This window comes from Myotis daubentonii, chromosome 6, assembly GCF_963259705.1.
Source record: "Myotis daubentonii chromosome 6, mMyoDau2.1, whole genome shotgun sequence".
Taxonomy (NCBI): domain Eukaryota; kingdom Metazoa; phylum Chordata; class Mammalia; order Chiroptera; family Vespertilionidae; genus Myotis; species Myotis daubentonii.
Genome location: NC_081845.1, coordinates 47,216,843 through 47,232,068, shown reverse-complemented (window position 1 = coordinate 47,232,068; position 15,226 = coordinate 47,216,843). Strand labels below are relative to the sequence as shown.

The following is a 15,226-nucleotide window of genomic DNA, read 5'->3' as shown; positions in this document are numbered from 1 at the left end:
CCTTTAAGACATATATAAGAAAATAATTGTTCTGTAGAAAAAACAATCAAAAAGCATTGTCTTATCCCAGCAGGTGTGGCTCAGTGGTTTGATTCACAGTCAGGGCGCATGCCCAGGTTGTGGGCTCCATCCCCAGTAGGGGGCGTGCTGGAGGCAGCCGATCAATGATTCTCTCTCATCATTGATATTTCTCTCTCTCTCTCTCTCTCCTCCTTACTCTCTGAAATCAATAATATAAATTTTTTAAAAAAGCATTGTCTGCATATGTAAAAATCATTTTAGTAAAATCTTAGATAATGCTTCTCAGAAAAATTCTTTTCTAAACTATTATTTTAACAGAGGCCAATAGTTTTAAAATGCTTTGTTTTTTTTTCAATAGATATTAATAAATTATAAATACAGCTTATTTTTAATATTTAGAGGTACCTTATGACTTGTACAATGCATTTCTTTAGAGATGGCATCAATGCAAGAGTGGCCGAGTTTCTCAATGCCAACAAAACAGGATGTTGTCCAAGATCTAAAACATGTTGTGGTGAAGCTGGAAGAAACCGCCTAATATACTGCTCAATAACATTCCCCAGCAATTGATTCAAATAGGCATTTTGAGACTGACTGCACACGATACTCATGCCCTACGGGAGGAAAAGAAAACAAATAAACAAACAAAAAAACCCAAAGAAATATCAGAAGGTAAAAGAACATTTAGGAACTTACTAATTTAGTCACCTACATTAATACTCATGTCTGAATTAATAACTTATCACAACCAACAAGGACACCGCCCGCTATCCATAGATAATGTTTGTATGAAGTTAAGGGAGTTGCTACGCTTGGTAACAACCCTGCTGTGGTATCTAACACCACATACTTGTCTTTGGGGCACAAATGAAGCAGGAAAGAAATGTAGGACACAAAGGAAGCTTCCTTCTTCTCATCCTTAGAAAACTTGACCACCACACTCATCAAAGGCATATATGTGTATTTACCAAGTTATAAAACATATTTTAGGGCAGTTTTTAAAATATAGGGCACTCATCATTCACAGTTATCAGAGTAAGACAAAACTTATGCTAAAAATCTCCCATGTTAATAAAGGCGATACATTTTTTTTTAATTAACAAAAGGAGAGAAATGCAGAATTATGGGTTAGTATAATGACAATTTATTTTGAGGTTTTCATTTGTCAGTAACTGTACCATGTGACTTATATTCATTATTTCATTTAATTAACCACTGAGTTAGTATTACTGTAGGTCCAATTTTATAGCTGAGGAAACTGGTTTAGGAGTTAAGAGATTGATCAAGGTCATACGGAACTCACAATGTTATATTGCATGTCTGTTGATGTAATCCTTCCCTTTTTATAGAAGTTAACAAAATACTTTCATATGGATTATAGTATTTGATCATTACAAACATAATTAAACCAATACTCCGGGAAACAATTTTTTTTCTGTCAATATTTCTAAATATTCCCTATTACTAAGTATAATCACCAACACAATAAATTATGATCTAAAAGTTCATTTATAATTTGGTATTTTGTGATTCACAATGTTTTATCCCCAGAGAAATAATTAGAAATGTTTTTGTCTACATTTTAGCTACAAATATTTTCCCGATAAGAAATTTTAAAAGGTTATTATTTGTAATGAAAAATAGCCTAGAGCTGTTAAAACACTAGCAATTAAATAAACAATTAAAAAAAAATAATGGGCATTCCCTACCCCATTTCTTCAATGTTTTGTTTAAGGAAAAGCATATTAAATCAGAAGATGAAGTACTAAATGGATACATTTTGAAAATTATGAAGGAAAGAGCTGGATACCTTTAAGAAGTTAAAGCTATAGCTCCAAGTCAATTCTGCCAAATGGATAATTCAACAAATTTTTCAATTTACAACTTTGGAAATTTATAAGAGTTCTTATTCAAGATACACTTTTGGTTTAAGGAGCCACATGGAACAAGCATACCAGACTCTCCTGTGGTCTACAACTCCCCTCCCTGCATCTTCCCCTCTGGATTGGCAGTGGTTTATCTTGCTAGCAGACACCCTATACTCTGCTTTAAATGCTATTTTGAATACAAAATTAAAAAGTCAACTTAAAATGTCTTAGAAATAATAAAAATATGTTTAAAAAATCCATCTGTGGAAGAGACTGCTTATTACCTAATCAAAATCCATTCCGCCTCAGCTTCCTTGCTAAGGCCCAAATTAAGAAGCACTTACCTTTATTATCAGACTCTAATGAATAACAAAGCACAGCCTAGCCCAGGGGTGGGCAAACTTTTTGACTCGAGGGCCACAATGGGTTCTTAAACTGGACCGGAGGGCCGGAACAAAAGCATGGATGGAGTGTTTGTGTGAACTAATATAAATTCAAAGTAAACATCATTACATAAAAGGGTACAGTCTTTTTTTTTTTTTTAGTTTTATTCATTTCAAACGGGCCGGATCCGGCCCGCGGGCCGTAGTTTGCCCACGGCTGGCCTAGTCCTTTCTCTTGCATGATAGATCAATATTTCCAAGTGCCTGCTGAACACCATGACCTAGATATTCCCAGCATCTCAAATTGAAGCTCTTCAGAAAGTCTTACCTTCATCCCCATAATATCCCATTTCAGCAGCACCACCACCTGCATAAGCAGCCACTGTGGAATCTAGAAAGTATTCTATTTTTTCTGCTGCTCCATAATACTTAACTTAGCAAGTCTTTCTGATTGGAGCTCCTAAATGTTTCTGAAATTTACTGAGCACTATACCTACTGCCTTAGTTCAAAACCTTCAGATAATGTATTCCTTACTGCCTTCCAAATCTCCATTCTAAGCTCTGCACCAACTACCTTGGATACTGTCACAGAATCACCTTTCTAAAATGGAAATGTATGTCACTCCCACTTCTCTAGAAACTCAAAATCCATCAATAGTCCCCCTGTAAAAGAAAAAGTCCAAACTTCTTAGCATAGATATAGAAAACCCCCATTATGTGGCTCCTCCTATATGAGTGTCTAGCCCCCAGAGAATTATTTGCTTTTCCCCAGTGTGTCCTATCTACACTAATAAAAGAGAAACATGGTAATTGTCGTACGACCGCTACCCTTTTCATTGGCTAATCAGCGAGATATGCAAATTAACTGTCAGCCAAGATGGCAGCCGGCAGCCAGGCAGCTTGAAACTAACATGAGGCTTGCTTGCCTCAGTGACGGAGGAAACCAACGTTCCCCGCCTGCGCCTGCGGCTGTAGGCCTCTGAGCCTGCAGTTTCAAACATTGTAACAAATACCTCCAGACTTCAGCCAGCAGATTCGCAACACAGTAAGCAAAGGCCAGAAACCTACTTTCAGGAGTGGAGGCCTAAGAGCTGGAGCCAAGCCTCAAGGTAAAGCTGGCCCAGAATAAAAAAAAAAAAAGGAAAAAAGGAGCATTTGGGAGTTCAGTCACCCCCAGCCTGAAAACAGCCCTCAGCCCCTCACCCAGACTGGCCAGGCACCCCAGTGGGGACCCCCACCCTGATCCAGAACACCCTTCAGGGCAAACCAGCCGGCACCCACCAGTGCACCAGGCCTCTACCCTATATAGTAAAAGGGTAATATGCCTCCCAGCACCGGGATCAGCGGAGCCGCGAGGCCTCCTGGCACCGGGATCAGCATGACAGGGGGCAGCGCCCAAACACCCTGATCGCCCTGCGGCTCTGTGTGTGACAGGGTGCGGCACCCCAACCCCCCCCCCCGCCCCGCCTCCGGGCCCTGCTCTGTGTGTGAGAGTGGCGGCGCCCCAACCCCCTGATCAGCCCTGCTCTGTGTGTGTGACGGGGTAGAGCCATAACCTCCCCATCAGCCCTGCCCTGAGTGTGACAGTGGCGGCGCCCCAATCCTGATTGGCCCTGCTCTGTGGGTGATAGAGGGCGGTGCCCCAACCCACTGATCCGCCCTGCTCTGTGTGTGACAGGGGACGGTGCCCCAACTCCCCTATCGGACCTACTCTGTGAGTGACAGGGGGGAGCTCCTCAACCCCCTGAAGGGCCCTGCTCTGTGCGTGACAGGAGGGAGTTCCCCAACCCCCTGATGGGCCCTGCTCTGTGCATGACAGGGTACGGAGCTCCAACCCCCCTGATGGGCCCTGCTCTGTGTGTGACAGGGGGCAGTGCCCCAACCCCCGGATTGGGCCTGCTCTGTGCATGACAGGGGGTCGTGCTGCAACCTCCCCATCGATCCTGCCTTGAGTGTGACAGGAGGTGGTGCCCCAACCCCCCAATCGGCCCTGCTCTGAGCCCGACCAGGGGCTGCACTAGGGATTGGGCCTGCCCTCTGCCACCCGGAAGCAGGCCTGAGCCAGCAGGTCATTATCTCCCGAGGGGTCCCAGACTGCGAGAGGGCACAGGCCGGGCTGAGGGACCCCCCCTCCCCCCTGAGTGCACAAATTTTTGTGCATCGGGCCTCTAGTTTCTTATAAAAACTATGCCCTTCCCATGCTGTTCCCTCTGACAAGAATAGAACTTCAGCCGAAACCAGTTTGGCTCAGTGGATAGAGCGTCGGCTTGCGGACTGAAAGGTCCCAGGTTCGATTCCGGTCAAGGGCATGTACCTGGGTTGCGGGCACATCCCCAGTAGGAGATGTGCAGGAGGCAGCTGATCGATGTTTCTCTCTCATCGATGTTTCTAACTCTCTATCTCTCTCCCTTCCTCTCTGTAAAATATCAATAAAATATATTAAAAAAAAAAAAAAAAGAATAGAACTTCAGCTCCTACCCACTCTGCTCTTTGACAAACAGTATCCTGCACAGTATCTTCTCTCACTTCTCCCCATCCCAGTCTGGGTGACAAGACAGAGGAGGCCTCTCAGAAAAATATGGAGCACATTATTATAAGTGTCTATGGTAATCAGCCTCCTCCTGAATTTTAAGCTTTTCGAGGGTGGAGATTTCGTCTTTTCCATCTTTGTTTTCAGAGCGAAACACAAAAGGAATTAAAACCATGCTAAATGGAAGTGCCCCATGTACACACATACATTGAGATGGCAATGCAGGGTTTTAAAATGTGCCGTTAGTAAGCTACTTTAAGAGTTTTTTGTTATTTTTTTTTAACTTTTAAGCAGCCACACTTACTATACCTGGAGATACAAAGGCAGGCTCTTTTGAATTGCAGTCAACAGAGGTGCAGGCAGCTCCTTCTCTTGCAGTAACACTGAGTGCGGCAGCAGTAAACAATCTATGATCCGGAACAGTAATTTTTGGGCTTCAGAGGTAGCAAAGATCTGTGCCCAGGATTTAACAAGAATACCTAACAGAGAAGAGCAGTAACAGCAGCTATGGTTATCTTCTAATTAGAAAATTTTGTCATTACCCTAAAAATTGATATTTAAAGCATATGGGAGCATATTAAAGTGGGCACTAGGAAGAAACATTTAGTGTGAGTCAAAAAACCTTGTCTAGTCATGTATTTCACCAAAAAGACAAATTTTTCTCAAGAGTTCTGGGCCAAGAAAAACACAGATTTCCTGAGCAACTGATATTTAATACATACATACACATGCACATAAACACATATACATATACTACATAGAATGGGATTTGGTTATACATTATGTGCATACATAGCTTGAATGTTGCAATTAATAAGATTTATCTTTGCTTTGGCTACTAGGAAACTCAGGCAAACACAATCCAACTTCAAGAACACTGTTAGATCATACACTGTTTTCATGTGCATACTTACTTGTCCCTGAGCTTCATCGTGCACTCCACATTTGTTTTTTTTATACCCTTATTTCTTTATATTTTTTATTAAAGGCCCAGTGCATAAAATTCATGCATTTTATGGGGGGGGGGGAGGGAGAGTGTCCGCTCAGCCTGGTGTGCACCCTGCCTGCAGTCAGACATCCTTAGTGCTGCCACAGAGGTGGGAGAGGCTCCGCTACCACCACTGTACTCGCCAGCCATGAGCCCGGCTTCTGGCTAAGCAGCGCTCCCCCTGTGGGAGCGCACTGACCGCCAGGGGGCAGCTTCTGCGTTAAGTGTCTGCCCCCTGGTGGTCAGTGCTCATCATAGCAACTGGTTGTTCCGCCCTTTGGTCGATTTGCACATTAGCCTTTTATTATATACAATGTTACAATTTTTTATGCTGACTCAACCGAGTTTGCAACAAGATGTATAATTAAATTGAATTTTTAAAATATGAAAAAATGATTAGTTGTAACACCTTGAAGCAATTATTTAACCTCCTTAAACTTCAGTTTTTATTAACTTTCAATTGTTTAATATAAACAAATAGTTTAAATTTTAATTCTGAAGAAGAGAAACAGAGTTCTTTACTACATGAAATATATTATGGGTTCCTTAATACTGGAAGTCTCTAAATTTGAAGATAGTAAAGTTTAACAAATAAGTAGCCTTTGTTTAATAAAGTAATTAAAAGCAGATTTACAATTCCCATTAGAGTGTATTATTGCTATTGAGGCCTCCCTTTACTGAAAAACAAACAAACAACAACAACAACAACAAATAAATTTAAAAGATCATTAATAGAGAATGGTATATGTACTGCATAAACTTTTATATTTTATTTTACCTTAGAAGGCAAAAAAGATAACATTCAAACAAAAAGTTTAAAATTGAAGCTCTGATGGAATACAAAATAGCTTATAGCAGAGTATAATGACATTTAAAGAAAAAACCCAACCAATAATCACTTCTAAAAACAACAAACAGCAACATTAATCTTCTGTTGTAAAAGGAAATACAATAATCAATCATAAAGAAACACAATGCTCACTTAGCAATATTTTAAATAATGCTGGCTTGATCCTCATTTTTCCAGTAGATGGAAAACTTGAGAATGACAGCAATGTTAGAAGAACTAACATTCTAACGAACATTAATATACCCGTAAGAGGAACTGCCATCATCACCGACATTTCAAATGATTCATATCACTTGTAGGTGTCACCCAGGTATTAACTTATAAAGAGCAAGGACCTTCCAACCAAAACTGCATCATCGAAACTCATATTTCATCTTCTGCAATGGATATAATGTCTTCTGAAGACCTTTTAAGTTTTATGAGCTCACTGAAGGCAGAGGTGACACATTTGCTTTTCTGCTGGGATAGACCCCTATTTATTTTTTAAGTTTCAGCAAAGAGCATTTCAGTGTATGTGGTAGTAAAAATGTAAAAAGAGAAACATTTTAAGTAAAAAAGTCTGGGGAAAGTTTAAATACACAGCGTAGCTTTGTAAAAAAACAAACAAACAAATACAAATAAAACTCCACAAGTCATTTTCCTAGCTACAGAAATATTACTTATTTACTGATGAAGCTGAAAATACAGGTAAGTTGTGAGGAACATACTCCCACGATTGAAAAAGTGCTGCACTATAAGAGTTCTTATGTATTTACTTGTTTTCTGCTGTATGCATGTATTATGCCTTAAAAAAAAGTTAAGTGGGATCATTATAATATACTAGTATATATTTCTAACATTTAAAAGTTAGAAAGTAACTTTGCTCATTTAGGAACATTAAAAAAATGAGCTGTGTGAAAAAAAGAGATAGAGGCAGACATAAACAAATGGAAAAATATACCATGTTCATGGATTGGTAGAATCAACATTATTAAAATGTCCATACTACCCAAAGCAATCTATAGATTCAATGCAATCCCCATTAAGATACCAAAGGATTATTTCACAGACCAAGAACAAACTCTAAAAAGTCATATGAAATAATACCCCCAAATAGCTGCAGCAATCCTGAGAAAGAAGAACAAAGTTGGAGGGGTCACAATACCAGATATCAAGCTATATTACAAAGCCACTGTTTCCAAAACTGCCTGATACTGGCACAAGAACAGACATATAGATCAATGGAACAGAACAGAGAACCCAGAAATTGACCCAGGCCATTATGCTCAATTAATATTTGACAAAGGATGCAAGAGCATACAATGGAGTCAAAACAGTCTCTTCAATAAGTGGTGTTGGGAAAATAGGACAGATACGTGCAAAAAATGAAACTAGACCACCAACTTACACCATACAGAAAAATAAACTCAAAATGAATGAAGGACTTAAACATAAGACAGGAAACCATAAAAATCTTATAAGAATCCATAGGCAGCAAAATATCAGACATATGTCGTAGCAGTATCTTTACCGATACAGCTGCTAGGGCAAAGAAAACTAAGGAGAAAAAAAAACAACAAATGGGACTACATCAAAATAAAAAGCTTCTTCACAGCAAAAGAAACCATCAACAAAACAACAAGAAAGCCCACTGCATGGGAAAACATACTTTCCAATGTTATCTCTGATAAGGGTTTAATCTCCAAAATTTACGGGGAACTCATACAACTTAACATAAGGAAGATAAACGAGCCAATCAAAAATTGGGCAAAGGACCTAAATAGACACTTTTCGAAAGAGGACATACAGAAGGCCAAGAGATATATGCAAACATGTTCAAAATCACTATTATCCGAGAGATGCAAATCAAAACAACGATGAGGTACCATCTCATACCTGTCAGAATGGCTATCATCAACAAATGACAAGTGCTGGTGAGGATGCGGAGACAAAGGAACCCTCTTGCATTGCTGGTGGGAATGTAGACTGGTGCAGCCACTGTGAAAACCAGTATGGAGTTCCCTCAAAAAATTAAAAATGGAACTCCCATTTGACCCAGTAATCTCACTTCTAAGATTATATCCCAAGAAGTCAGAAACACCAATCGGAAAGGATATATGCATCCCTATGTTCATAGCAGCACAATTTACCATAGCTAAGATTTGGAAACAGCGTAAGCGCCCATCAACAGATGAGTGGATTAAAAAACTGTGATACATCTACACAATGGAATACTATGCTGCTGTAAAAAAGAAGGAACTCTTACCATTCACAACAGCATGGATAGACATGGGGAGCATTATACTAAGTGAAATAAACCAGTCAAAGATAAATGTAACATGATCTCACTCACTTGTGGAATATAATTAAAAACATAAACTGATGAACAAAAATCAAGCCAGAGGGAAAAAAATCCTTAGAATATAATAGTAGTAATCCTGTTATTTGCAGATTTTTAATATTTCCTACAATTTCTGTGATATTATACTATCTTAGTACAGTTTTGGTAATATTATTATATCTAAAATCTTTTTTCCTTGAAATATTGTTTGTTGAATATTATATTTAGAATCATTTTTCTTGAAATATTAATGTTTACTGCATGTAAATGGCTAATTATTTTGTATGTACAATCTGGTAATAGATTTGTTTTGTGTATTGTAAAATAATTACAAAAAATAATAAAAAGACAAAAATGCTTTGTGTCCTATTAGCTAGGTTTATAAAATTATTACATTCCAGAAATATTTATTTAGTATATACTATGTCATCTCCTACATTGCAAAAGCTCTTTAACTGATGCATCCCCAGTTCCCATTCCAGTGCATAATGCATACACACACACACACACACACACACACACACACACACACAGAGTAAATGTTCTTACTTGTTCAAAATACCACATGATGATGGGAATAAAAAGTTAAAAAATATGATCAATACCATAAGTAAGTTTAAAATTTAGTGGGGCCATGCTTAGTACACAAATAAGTACAATAAATGTCAAACTACGAAAATATGTCATAAGATCAGGACAGATGAAGCACAGTGGGAAGATAGGTCTCCTGGGGGTGCAGGAAAGTTGGGACTCATGGGCTAGGCATAGAAGGGACAGGGGAAGAATTTCAATTACAAAGACAAAAGTGGAAGAATGACTAGAGAAAGAAGGATGATCAAAAGGAAAGGCATGGACACAGAAAAGTAAAAAAATATAAAGTATCCAATATAATAAAACCCTAATATGCAAATCGACCAAATGGCAGAACAACCAGCAGAACCAGTCGCTATGATGTGCACTGACCACCAAGGGGCAGATGCTCAACGCAGGAGCTGCCCCCCTGGTGGTCAGTGTACTCCCACGGGGGGAGCGCCGCTCAGCCGGAATCCGGGCTCATGGCCAGCGAGCACAATGGCAGGGGCGGGAGCCTCTCCCGCCTCCGCTGCAGATGGGTTGGGCCTTAGCTGGCAGGTGGACATCCCCAGAGTGGTCCTGGATTGTGAGAGGGCACAGGTTGGGATGAGGTGAACCCCTCCCCTTCCCCAGTGCACAAATTTCGTGCACTGGGCGTCTAGAGGGGGGAAAAAAGATATAAAGAGGAAAGTTGAAAATATTACTTATTTATCAATTCTCCTCTCAAAAAAAAAAAAAAATCACTGAGTTACAATGAAGACCCTGAATGCCTTAATCTGAAGTGTGATTTCATCAAAAGTTTGAACCTTGCAAGTGAATAGCAGTAGTATTCCCAGTTAGGAACTGGCAAGGTAAAGCACAATATTTCAATGATTCACTCCCTTTCTCTCAAGAAGATATTGTATCCCAGTTCTGCATACTTAGAACAGGTTTAAACTTTCTAGTAAGTTAAATGGGTAATATTGTAGCAGTATACTCTATTCCCAGTCTATGAGATCTAGACAAAAGGAAAGAATACAAATCAATCTGCCAATAAATAAAAACAATCTTGTAACAAAACAAACAAGGCCATCATTTCTTCATCAGGAGACTTTTGCTGTGGGTTTACATATCACCAATCCAAAAATGATTTTGCAGTTCCTGGTTAAGTCTATTATATATCTCATAAAAATAAAGATATACCTGGAAATCATATTAGCTTGGCAGACTAATAAAGTATAAGCCTAAATGCTGAAATACTTATTAATCTACATTCTACTATGTTAACTTTATGATAAATTCTCACTTATATTTTTCTCTAAAATTAAGATGCCTGAATTACTACTATAGTTTTCACTACATTCTAAAACATCCATATTTACACATTTCAAATTTTCCATTATATTTTACAACAAATATAAAAGGTTTCACACAGCCCAGATCAGTTTTATTCATATGTTTACAAGATCAAAGGGAACAGATACAAGGTTTTGGCCAGAGAAGAAATAAAAAAAATGAAACACCTTCAATTCTGTATAAAAACTTCTGAAGAAATCCTTCTCATTTCTCTTTATCCAGTTCCTATTTTTGGTTAGCAACATGATTTTAGAGAACAAAGGTATTCAAATTAGTGACTTCTTAAAGAAGGATGCACTTTGTTATTACAGAACAGGCACAGAAAAAGATTTCTTTTTGAAAGAAGGAAACATAATGTTGGGAGAAACAAGGTTTGAAGCATAAATATCTTCAGTGCTGTAATAAATTCTTTCCTGACCTTCTTCATAGAGAGCAAACCATAAAAATAAAAGGAAGTAATGGTTTTCTGATATTTCAAATTCTAACAAAGCATAGGTAAGTACTAAAAAGAATGTCCATTTTAGTTATCCAGGTATTCACAATGTAAGTGATTCATAACAAACTACTGATAGCAAATTGGTGTTGGCATATTTTCTGTACTGATCATAATTAATTTTAATATTAACACAAGCATAACAAGAAAAGTTCTGAAGAAAGGTGGGGCAAGATGGAGATACGCTTGAAAGCCAACATGAATTATTTTGTCTTTCAGATTATTCTTATGATTGTAAGGAGAACGGTGATTTAGCTACTATATTAGTATATTCCTATCCATCATGAAAAAGACTCAACCTCACAAAGTTTTAATAATGTCAGAAATACATACCCATCATCCTATATGTCAGTTGCAGCCCTGCACTGGATATTTTTTTCCCCAAATAAGGTTTTATATATTTTAATATTTCACCAAGGTATTCTAAGGACTTTTTGACCATGGCAGATTTATCAGAAGGTTTCTGCAGATTCCTGTAAGTTATACCAACAGCCTATAAATAAGGGAAAAGATGATTTAGCTTTCCAAGTTTTATAAAGTATAGACTTTTAAAAATAAAGGTTAATTTCTCTCTCTAGGCACATACCTTATATTTAAGCCTTCATCCTTAACTTTTCAATAAATGTTCACAGTAATTAAAATGCAACTAAAAAGAATTGTCTTTTAATAATTAAAGGTTAAAGTGAGAACAAAAAAAACAATTCACCAATACTTATTCATTCAAGATCTGACTCAGCAAAATATTAGTAAAAAGAAGTAAAAGAAGCTTATAACCAAAATCACAGAGAGACTTCCAAATATCCTAGCATAACACTGGAAATTCAAAATCCCAAAATTCATACAAAGAAGACCTTTGGTAACAAAGGTTACCAAATGTTTGCAAGTAAGACCTCTATAAAGTTCAGCTTTGAGATTATGAATTGATCCCCCCCCCCCCAAAAAAAAATTTTTCCTTATGAGCCATTAGATGCCAGCTTAGCTTCCTCAGAGGAAAAAAGGATGAGGCACAAAGAGTAGAGATGGAAAATAGGAGATGGAAGAGAGAAATGTAAGATGAGACAGTGAGATAGTAAGGAGAACAGTGAAGTGGGAAGAAGAGGAAATCAATAAAAGAATAAACTGAGGAAGGGTGAAAATAAGCACAAAAAGAATAGAAGACAAAAGAGACTAGCTAGAAATGGGTTAGAAGGTTTGAGTACTAAAGTTTTCTAACTATTATTGGGAACTTATGGTGGATTTCAATGACCTGAACTGGACACAATGGTACCAATGTATACAGTTAGGTGATTTTTCTACTGCAGCTCTCAGCAGATAAGACAGAGAGAAAGTAAGCGGTTGCACCAAATCAAGGTTGAGGGTTTGCAGGTGTGACCAAAAGACAAAGGGTAGATGACTTTGAGTGTGTTGGTAAGGGTAGTTGAATTGAGACCCTCAGGGATATAGTTCAGATAGATAGGTAATCAAGTGAGACCTTGAGAGGATGTTGCACTTAGAGAAAAGAGAGTGGAAAGTCATGATGATGTCACTCAGAGAGCAGGAGAGACAGGTGGTTAAAGTCAAAGAGCTTTCAGATGCTCCCTGAATCCACTCTATTGTTATTAATTTTCCAGAAAAGTCATTTAATCAAATTAGACCTACTTAAAAATGTATAAAGCATTCACACTGTTCATGGCATAAAATCCAAACTTTTTATATTAAGATGCTCTGAATTCTTAATCCACTGATTCATCTATCAACTAATTAGCACTTAGCATATACTATACTGTCATATATTATTATTTTAACCTTTGTGTATATTCTATATTTTCAGGCAAGTCCTTTAAGATCAAGGACTACTTCTTTTGGTTCTTCAAATCCCTAAGAAATCCTAACATAGTATGTACTATCTAGCATTTAGCACACAACTATTATTTACTGGTTGCCAAGAGAATAACTAATGTGGGCTGGATTGAATTAAAAGAGCTTTCCAAAACGGTCAGTGGAATGCATGACTTCTACCTCCCTTTCTGGTCCAGGACGATTCCAGGCATAAATCTATAATTAATTACAGATTGAGATCCAATCAACCACCAAATAAAAGACTGAACAAAATGTGTATTTTATTTTATTTTAAATATATTTTTATTGATTTCAGAGAAAAAGGAAGAGGGAGAGATAGAAACTTCTGCATGCCCTTTACTGGGGATCAAGCATGCATGTGTCTGGACCAGGAATAGAACAGTGACCAGGAATAGAACAGTGGCAACCATTGAGCCACACCAACTAGGCAAAATGTGTATTTTATATCTGCAGGTACTATTATTAGGTATTTTTAGAATTTATCTGACATTGCTAATTGTCATAAAACTGTACTTGAACTTAATGAAAACCGATGGAAGATTTCACATTTGTAAAAAAAGCTTATGGGTTTTAATTATTTGCATTGCAGTCAAAACCAATCTCTTTGTGGGAAAATAAATCAACTTTTACTATGAATAGCTTAGAGAAACACAAATCCAAACACATTAATAACCTCAACTAGGCAATAAAGGAAAAACTATCACATGTATTCCTACAAAATGAATAACTGAAAATAAAATGTTGATTGGAAGTTTTTTTTTTATGGAGACAGAACAAATGGATTGAATTTTAAAGCCCCAATCACACTATCATATAAAGTAGGTGCTGCTTATGCTGAAGAAATTAAATTTTTTACTGTAAAATTTACACTGTTTATTACAGGATAGTAAACAGTTAGTTCGAAGTATTATGAACCACATACAAGAAAATTTAGTTCCCAAGCACCTAAAGAATATTGTTATCCAACAATTTCAACAATAAGATATTCCTACAATTTAGGTTAGCTTTAATGTAAGGTGAAAGGCTTACTAGTATATGTAGCATTCTCTTCTCCTGTATTTCATTAAATGTAATTCTTATGCCTTTAAGAGTGAATTGTACTCTACCTTAGATCCATATTGTTAATCCTCCAGAATTTCATAATATTGGGCACCCAATAATATGATTCAATTTAGAAGATTTCCTTTTATAGAAAAGCACTATGAACACTTCAAGGTTTTTGGAAATATGATTGTATCTTAATTATACTATTAAGTTAGAAATACCTCAAGGAATTGAATTAGTGCTCTTTTAGGGTCTTCTGGGGTGGGTAAATATTCAACTTGAGCCTCTGAGAAAATATTCTTTACTTCTGAGAGTTTAAACAGCAATCTTGTCAGTTCGGACAACTGTTCCATGTACTCTTTTTCTGTTAAAAGAAAGTAACGACATTTATGTAATGTTTATTATATAAATTTATATTTTATATGTATATGAATAAGAGAGCAGGAAATGTAGTATTCTTAATTTATGAGATGCTTTCCTTTAAAATTCAAATTTCCACATAATTAAAAACTTTGAATTAATTTTTTGTCACTAAGTAAAGGTTTTATTTAAAAATAAACATGTACTTGTTTGAACAACACAGCCCTAAAGAAGTTATTCATGTTAAACCAACTGATGTAATAACATATCAAAGTAAGTCTGGAGCATTTTTCAGTCCAGCCTTTGTGCAATTCATAAATGGCCATAAAGAACAGCGTTAGGAAAAGGCATGCCCTACAGGCAACCAGAACTGTATGAAAATATTTTTTTTTAAAAGGCACAAATATCACCCGATGATTATACATACAGCAAAAGCAAAGCAAAATATCTAATAAAACAGGAGAGAATTATCCATAATTGGATATTTTTCATTTTACGATTTTCACAGTGTATATCTAGTTATTTACTTCATATTTCCACCTTATTTTGTGATCAGTTTCTTCAAGGTATAGTAAAAGATAGTTGTCACCTGAGAGCAAGTTTTTTTTTTTTTTTTTTGGCT

The 15,226-nt window shown here is 37.1% G+C and overlaps 1 protein-coding gene across 4 annotated transcripts in view; it reads right to left on the bottom strand.

Annotated features, from left to right (window-relative positions):
- The window catches only part of MMS22L (MMS22 like, DNA repair protein), a 110,852-nt gene that overhangs the window by 9,810 nt on the left and 85,816 nt on the right, over positions 1 to 15,226 (bottom strand). For all 4 annotated transcript variants that reach the window (XM_059700892.1, XM_059700893.1, XM_059700894.1 and 1 more), the window contains exons 18-21: positions 14,466 to 14,608; positions 11,695 to 11,854; positions 5,112 to 5,281; positions 427 to 635 (exon numbers count right to left, since the gene is read on the bottom strand). In XM_059700892.1, the coding sequence (XP_059556875.1) occupies positions 427 to 635; positions 5,112 to 5,281; positions 11,695 to 11,854; positions 14,466 to 14,608 (682 nt within the window). The remainder of the gene's footprint in view (positions 1 to 426; positions 636 to 5,111; positions 5,282 to 11,694; positions 11,855 to 14,465; positions 14,609 to 15,226) is intronic.